The sequence below is a fragment of the Cebus imitator genome, unplaced genomic scaffold (assembly GCF_001604975.1).
Source record: "Cebus imitator isolate Cc_AM_T3 unplaced genomic scaffold, Cebus_imitator-1.0 Scaffold82, whole genome shotgun sequence".
Classification (NCBI taxonomy): Eukaryota; Metazoa; Chordata; class Mammalia; order Primates; family Cebidae; genus Cebus; species Cebus imitator.
The window spans coordinates 4174681-4182967 of NW_016107397.1; the positions used below are offsets into that span (position 1 = coordinate 4174681).

At 49.4% G+C, this 8287-nt stretch overlaps 1 protein-coding gene and 1 pseudogene across 1 annotated transcript in view; both read right to left on the minus strand.

Moving 5' to 3' along the window:
• Nucleotides 1-1207: 1207 nt before the first annotated feature.
• LOC108307867 lies at nucleotides 1208-4532 on the minus strand (annotated as a pseudogene).
• Nucleotides 4533-4693: 161 nt separating this feature from the next.
• The window catches only part of LOC108308026 (zinc-alpha-2-glycoprotein-like), a 7157-nt gene continuing 3563 nt past the window's right edge, over nucleotides 4694-8287 (minus strand). The window contains exons 3-4 of the mRNA XM_017533650.2: nucleotides 6417-6704; nucleotides 4694-5233 (exon numbers count right to left, since the gene is read on the minus strand). Coding sequence (XP_017389139.1) covers nucleotides 4950-5233; nucleotides 6417-6704 — 572 coding nt within the window. The 3' untranslated portion in view covers nucleotides 4694-4949. The remainder of the gene's footprint in view (nucleotides 5234-6416; nucleotides 6705-8287) is intronic.

Sequence of the window (8287 nt, forward strand, 5' to 3'; positions counted from 1 at the left end):
GAAGAGTGAGGGTGTGGGATGGGAAGAGAGAGGGCCTGCAACACAGTCCTAAGGAACACTAGCATTTTTTTTTTTGAGACAGAGTCATGTTGAGAAATATTGAGTTTATGGATATTGATGAATGCTGAGTGTATGATAGAGTATATTGTTTGTTAGGAAAAACGATGGCAAGGAAAACCTAGCTGACCCCCTCCCCAAGTGGAAAACCACTTGAGGCATTCCAAAGTGGCAGGACAATGTATAAATATCATCCACCAGTCAAAACAATTCTTTGAGATAGCTGACCCTGCCCCCATGGCTCCTTCATGGAGAATACCTTTTAGTTTGTCTGTAGTCAGTGGTAAGCTGCCTACTTGGTATATTTTTGAGTTATGAGAAAATACAGAACACCTGTTTGTTAATAACGATCACCTGTTCAGGGAGAATAAATGCATGGGTCAGTGTGTACTCAGGGCCTTCAGCCTGGAATGCTGTCTGCTCCTGAGGCTCTCAGTTCGGAAGGCTGTTTGCCCCCCGGATAGACCCACTTTGTTGTTCTATAGGGGTGTCTGCCTCTCATTACCTTCAGTGCCACCTGGGTGGGGGGTCTCCTGGCTGAGCTGGTACTTGGTAGAGTCATCCAGGCTGGAGTGCAGTGGCACAATCTTGGCTCATTGAAATCTCCACCTCCCAGGTTCAAGCAATTTTCCTGCCTCTGCCTCCCAAGTAGCTGGGATTACAGGCACCCACCACCATGCCCAGCTAATTTTTGTAGTTTTAATAGAGATGGGGTTTCATCATGTTGGCCAGGCTGGTTTTGAACTCCTGACCTCAAAGGATCCGCCTGCCCAGGCCTCCCAAAGTGCTGGGACTACAGGTGTGAGCCACAGCACCTGGCCCAGTTAGCGCTTTCTGTGAGTGCAATTTCTCCAAAGTTTTCAACTTGAAATAATCAATATAACCATCCCATGTATTAGGGGATGGCAGGTCCTTCACTCCTTCAGCTCCTTTGGTTGACCAGTACCTCAACTTGGCCGTATCCACAGGTGGGGGAGGTCAGGATATGTCACCCCTATTCACTAGGGCTGTGGGGCACATGGTCTCTGAGATGGAACAAGGCGGGCCAGGCTGATGGATTGCTCACAGTGTCTGCTGGAGGTTCCTTTTGCTGCTCAGGGCCACAGCGTGGCTGGAGGAAGAGGCCCCACCTAGGAAGTTCCGCAGGGGCTTACAGTCTTCCCAGAGCGAGAAGCACAATCTCCAACAGAAAGAGTGAACAAGAGACAGAACCCACTGACCCCAAACATGGCTTTATAGAAAGATGATCTTCTCCGAGGGGCAGGAAAAGGTGCAGGTTAATTTATATGGACAAGGCTCTCGGCGACATGCACAGGAGCTGGGCATCTGGAACCCGTACAGGTGGTACTGCAACCCCAGGGCTGCCCCCTCCAGGACCAGCTGAGCTCCCAGCTGAGCCACATAAGCCCAGAGCAGCCTGAGGCTTCCATCCCCTGGGGCATCTCTGCTGCTCTCCCCTCCCTGGATCAGGGCCTCCTCGTCTCCTTTGCCCTTTCCTGATTCTTCTCTGTGCCAAATCATGTGATACAGGGTGAAACCCACGTAAAGGGCGCTGGGTACAGCCACCAAGTTGACCTGGAAGACCCAGAAACGCAGCGGGGAGAAGGGGTGAAAGGTATCGAAGCAGGCAGCCTTGCAGCCCGGCTGCTGGGTGTAACACACAAATCCACTTTGCTCATCGCCATAGACTCCAGGCCCACTGGCAGCCAGCAGCACAAGGGGGAATCCCAGGAGCACGGGAAGCAGGAGGCGCCCCACGGGGTGGAGTGTCGGCTCTCCTCTGCCAGCAACTGCCTCAGGTACCTGCCACATATCCTGTTAGGGAGCTTAAAAAAATATTATTACACGTTATTGATCCATATTTTTTTAAGAACTCTGTTGCCCAGGCTGGAGTGCAATGGTGTGATCATAGCTCATGCATTCCATTTACTGTGCACTTTATTTCTATTATTATTACATTGTAATATATAATGAAATGATTCCACAACTCGCCATGGTGTAGAATCGGTGGGAGCCCTGAGCTTGTTTTCCTGCAACTAGACAGTCCTGTCTGGGGGTAATGGGAGACAGTGACAGATCATCAGGCATTAGATTCTCATAAGGAGTGCGCAGTCTAGATCCCTCGCATGTGCAGTTCACAATAGGGTTTGTGCTCCTATGAGAATCTAATGCCTGAGCAGGACTTTCTGATGAAAAAAAAAAAAAAAAAAGAGAGACTCTAATGCCGCTGCTGATCTGACAGGAGGCGGAGCTCAGGCGATCATGTGAGCCACGAGGAGTGGCTGTAAATCCTGATGAAGCTTCCATCCTGCAAATCACCTTTTGATATGTGGTTTGGCTCCTAACAGGCCATGAACAGGTACCAGGGGTTGGGGACCTCTGCCTTACACTATCTTGTCTCTCTCTGGAGGACTCCACTGGAGATAGTTCCCAGGTAGGCTGGAGGAATGACACGCACCGAATCAGGCAAAATACATCAATCAGGTATAGACGGGTATATGTATGTTTAGGTCCTCTTCAATTTCTCTGAGCTTTGCTTTTTAACCTTCTTTCCCAGTAGAATTCACTGTTCCAGCCATGGGGTTCTTCTTGGTCAGCAGAAATATTTAGTGTTTTCTATTGCCTTTGCTTATGTGTTTATTGATTCGTCCAGAAATTATGTATTATTTACCTATTGTATAAATATGTATATTTATTTATTATTTTATTTTTTGAGACGGAGTCTTGCTCTGTCTCCCAGGCTGGAGTGCAGTGGCCCGATCTTAGCTTACTGCAACCTCCACCTCCCAGGTTGACGCAATTCTCCTTCCTCAGTCTCCTGAGTAGCTGGGATTACAGGCTTGTGCCGCCACACCTGGCTAATTTTTTGTATTTTTAGTAGAGACAGGGTTTCACCATCTTGACCAGGATGGTCTTGAATTCCTGACCTTGTGATCCACCGCCTCAGCCTCCCAGAGTGCTTGGATTATAGGTGTGATCCACCACACCTGGCCTATTTGTTTATTTTTTTTTTTGAGACAGGGTCTTGCTCTGTTGCTTAGGCTGGAGTGCAGTGGTGCAATCATAGCTTACAGCAGCCTTGACCTCCCATGCTCAAGTGATCTTCCTGCCTCAGCCTCCCTAGTAGCTGGGACTACAAGTGTGTGCCACCATGCCCAGATAATTTTTTACTTTTTAAAATGTAGAGTTGGGGTCTTGCTATGTTGCCAAGACTGATCTAGAACTCCTGGGCTCAAGCAGTCCTCCCACTTTGGTGTCCCCAAGAGTTGAGATTACAGGCGTAAGCCACCATGCCTGGACCTATTGTATGTTTGATTCTCTGGTAGGCACTGGAGACTCAAAAGAACAAGATAGGTAATATCCTATTCTGCATGGAAATCTTTTGACCTCGTCTTCGCAAGCTGTCTTAGGCCTCCACGTCTCTCTGAAATCTAAATCGCTCCAGGAAGTTTTCTCTGAGTATCTCAGTAGCCCTGTGTCCCTCTCCTCCTGCTCCACACCTGGCCAGGACTTGAGGCCTGCAGTTTCTGTCCCCTCCTTTATCATCATCCATGTCCCTATTATAGGTAAGGTCACATCTCCTATTCCAATTTTCCTTAGCCCTAGTCTATTCATGTGGATTTTGGTTTCTTCATTGATGTGAAATGTTTATCTTTCACCTTTTATTTGCTCAAAGTGTCCCGATATTTTCACATATCATATGCTATATTTTTTCCTTTTGACTATTTGCATTTTCTTTTCCGAAGTTGGCTGCTGTTCAAATAGACTTTTTTTTCCCCAGAAGAGGAAAAGGTGGATTTCATATAGGCTTGAAAAAAATAATTTCTCAGCTTTGATTTTCAAATTGGAGTCAAAGTGTTAAAAAATCGTAGCCTTCAAATGTAGGCTTTCATGAAAGATAAGATAATTAACCCAGATTTCCGAAGGCTGGGAAGGATTTCCGTAAGGAGCCTAGCTTGGAGGACGGACTTGGAAATAACCCAGAGTGGGAGGCTGAGGACAGGACGTAAAGGAAGTTCTTGTCCCACAGAAAGGAAAAGCACAGACACAGGCAGGCGAGGCTTCATGAGAAGGTCAAGGTGAGAGCTCTACTGTGTCTTTTGGGGTTGACACCTGTGCATGGCGGTCGGTGACTCCTTTGAGGAAACTCACTCCCAGGGACTCAGAGGGAGTCTGAGAACCCCAGGGCCAATTCCTGCATCCTTGCGCTGTGCCCTGGAGAGCTGAGGGCTCTCAAATAAGCTCTGGCTGTGTGGGCCAAGGCCAATGTGGAGATGTGGAGTGGCTGGAGTGGAGGGCCGCTTCACCCAGGGTGCCAAGGAGTGTGGGGAAACTGAGGCACAGAAGAGGCCTGGGTTTGTGTGAAAAAGCTTGCAGAGTTCTAGCACCTTACAGCCAGAGGGGCCATGGCCACACCTGTGGACATCAGCAGGGGACACCTGAACAATCCCTAAGGGACAGCAGGTCCAGGCCATGTTTGAAATTGCCCAAGTCAAGGTGCCCAGGAACCATGGCCTCCAGGGGAAACCAAGAATTTCAGATGAATCCAGTGCTTGGGAGCAGAACCAATGAGAAAATCCAGTCATATTTCTACATCATTTTATAGTTAATACCATTCTCTGTCATGCCAGACAAAAAGAGATGATTATTTATTTGGTTCTACAGATTAGACAATGGGGGGCAGTTTAAGGTGAGATGATTTTGGGGTCCGAGGCAGCTCACGGCAGGCATCCCAGTCTTCAGTCTCCAAATCCACCTCCTGCCTGTCCGCCCACATGGCTGCTTGGGCCTTGTGGATCCATTGACGGTGATTCTAAGGTTCAGCTCCCATGTCAGGCAGGAAGGGCGGCTACTGGGGCTGAGACCCCCACATTGCCTCCAGCCCTTGCTTCCTAACTGGCATCCCCAGGCACCACCAGGGGCTGGGCCAGGCTGCTGTGCTGCACGTAGCAGGAGTAGGGGGCTGTGTCTTTCGGGGACACGTGCACCACCACCCAGGTCAGGTAAGTGCCATTTCCACTGCAAAGAACATCTCCCCCTGAGTCAGGCTCCTGCACCTTGCCGGCCCGAGTCCAGTGCACATCAATTTCCCGTGGGTAGAAGTCGTAGGCCAGGCACTTGAGTTTCTTGTTTTCTCCTGGAGCCTGGTGGCTGGTGACCACCACGGAGGGAGGAGCTGTGGAGGGATAGAGCGTGACACTGAAGGCTTGAGGTCGACTTCTCAGGGCCCAGGTCTCTTCCCACCCCAACCCCTGGATGTCAGCGATCAGCAGCACCTGCCACCCAGGACACTTTCCAGAAGATCAGGGAAGGCTGACGCTTTCCCAGGTCCTTCTCTGTTGGATCATGGAATATCCTGGCTCCGCTCTCGCCCAGTCCCCACCCCACCCACGCATTGACTCTTTCAGCAACAAGCTGTGAATGCTCCGTGCACTTCCCCATGTTTCCCATATCTCAGTGGGCCTTGGAGTTCTCCTCTCCCCCAGTCTCAGCCCAGCTGCTTGATTCAGCCCATGGCTCTATCCAGCAACCTCTTCCCTGCAGCACTGCACACTCCTGAGTCTCACCACGTCTCCAATCCAAGTCTCAGCCTGCAGCCATCAATTCCTCTCACACTGGCTCGGTCTCATCGTTCCAGAGCTGACACTTTACACACCTCCCTTCTCTCCACCACCCAGATGGGAGACGTCATTGTAGAGAGATACAACTACGGGATTGGGAACCTGAAGTCTGGAATTGGAGTCCTAGCTCTGCCTCTTTTTTTTTTTTTTTTTTTTTTTTTTGAGACTGAGTCTCGCTCTATTGCCCAGGCTGGTGTGCCTTGGCACCATCTTGGCTCACTACAACCTCGTCCTCCCGGGTTCAAGCGATTCTCATGCCACAGTCTCCTGAGTAGCTGGGATTACCCGTGTCTGCCACCACACCTGGGCTAATTTTTGTATTTTTGGTAGAGACAGGGTTTCATCATGTTGGCCAGGCTGGTCTTGAACTTCTGACCTCAAGTGATTCATCCACTTCAGCCTCCCAAAGTGTTGGGATTACAGGCGTGAGCCTCCACGCCAGCTCCACCTCTACCTCTTACAGGCAGTGTTACTCTTACCTCTCTCACCTCCAGGTCCTCATCTGTCAATGGGTGATATTTAGGGAAGCCCACCAGTGAATCAGTTGCTTTCCCGGCCCATTGTGCCTGAAGTTTGATGTCCTTCCAGGAAAGGAAGGAATCCCAGAAGGTGAAAACTGGGGGTTTACGTCACTTATATGGATGGAGGAGACTGGCCTAAGATGCTCTCTGAGCTCCTAGCCTGAGATCATCTTGGTTTTTCCTGGCTCAGTACTGGGGAGCAGGGAGCAGTGAGTACCTTGCCGGTCCAGGATACTTTTGCTGTAGTTCAGGTATTTCCGCAGAGCTGCAGGGCACTCCCCCTCCAGGTAAGCCTTGGCCCGCAGCACGTAGACTGGTTCTGCCTCCCACTTCTGCTTGGTGTTCTGGGCTTCCGGGACCAAGGGGACCCAGGCTGGGATTTCTTTGTTGAATTCAATGTAGTCCTTTCCATCGTAGGCATTCTTCCAGAATGCTTCAGTGCTTCTGTTATTCTGGATCTTACAACCAAATCTTTCCTGCAAGGTGTGAATCCCTGAAACCTCCCCCGACCCCACAGGAAGCCAGTCAGCCTAATGCCAATGCCGTCTGAATAACTCTTAGTCCTGAACTCTTCACAGCTCAATAGGAGGAAAGGCTTTTGCAATCTAACCATGCAGTTCCTTAATCATGGCATATGATTTTATCTGGACATACAGTTGACAGACAGTGGCAAAGTCTTTATGGTTTGGCATTTCAGGCCAATTTGAGATGAAATATACATTCCTCCCAGCCAGGGAAATTAAGAGAGCTAGAGGCTGTGGGCAGATTTCTCTTCTGCAGCATCTCTTTTTATTAGTTTAAACTTACCCGGAGTGTTTAGGAACCATACCAAAGTACATTTCCGAATTGGATAGGAGTGGTTTGTGATTTCTCTCAGCTCTAGGTGGAGTTCATATCATCACCTAAATCAACCTAATCTGATCACTTCTTTTTTGAGAGAAAGACTCTCACTGTTGCCCAGGTTGGAGTGCAGTGGCGCAATCTTGGCTCACTGCAACCTCTATCTCCTGGGTTCAAGTGATTCTCCTCCCTCAGCCTCCCAAGTAGCTGGAATTCCAGGTGTGTGCTACCATACCTGACTAATTTTTGTATTTTGTTTTTTTTTGAGATAGAGTCTCGCTCTGTAGCCCAAGCTGGAGTGCAGTGGGGTGATCTCAGCTCACTGCAACCTCTGCCTCCTGGGTCCTGGTTCAAGCAATTCTCCTACCTCAGCCTCCCAAGTAGCTGGGATTACAGGCATGAGCCACCATGCCCGGCTAATTTTTGTATTTTTTTAGTAGAGACGGGGTTTCATTATGTTGGCCAGTCTGGTCTTGAACTCCTGACCTCGTGATCCACCTGCCTCGGCCTCCCAAAGTGCTGGGATGACGGGCGTGAGCCACCCTGCCCAGCTGATCACTTCTTTCTTCCTATCTGGTGTTGATATCTTTATCCCAAATCTCTGAAGTCCCAACCTTCCTGCCCATTAGCCACAACTCTCAGAAATGGACCTCCTTAGGGCGGGGAATGCAGCCTCTTCATCCTGATGATAAAAGAGGTGTTTACCCAGCACTGGTTGGTGCTGTTGGCATAGACTCTGGCAGCTCTCAAGCTGTCTGTGCTCAAGTCCCAGGTGTCTCCCGCTCCCAACTGGTGTGCTGTGTGAACTGGGCCAATCACCTCTCTGAGGCTCTATGTCCTCTCCCCTGAAACAGCAATGCCAAGAGCACGGTTTCAGCGGGTTATTCTTAGCACTAATATGTCCATAGATGGGCTTGGCACAAAATAAGTGCTCAGTAAATGTCAGCTGCTATTATTTTCTAATACCCTGTGTTCATTTCTTCATCCTCCCTCCTCGTAATTATGCACTTTGCCATTTCTATTCCTGTCCGTCAAAGCTTCTCCCAGTGTCTTTCCCGATCACCTGTGCCCCCGCCTCTCCTATTGCTGACACACAGCCTGGGCCATTTTCCTTCCCAAGACCTCTCATCCCACACCCTTCAAACGTCTGCCTGTTACTTTCTTGCTCTTTTTGGAAACATTCAGTTCCCATGTAGCATCTTCGGCATTTTTGTACTTAGAAGCCCAGGTTTTTTTTTTTTTTTTTTT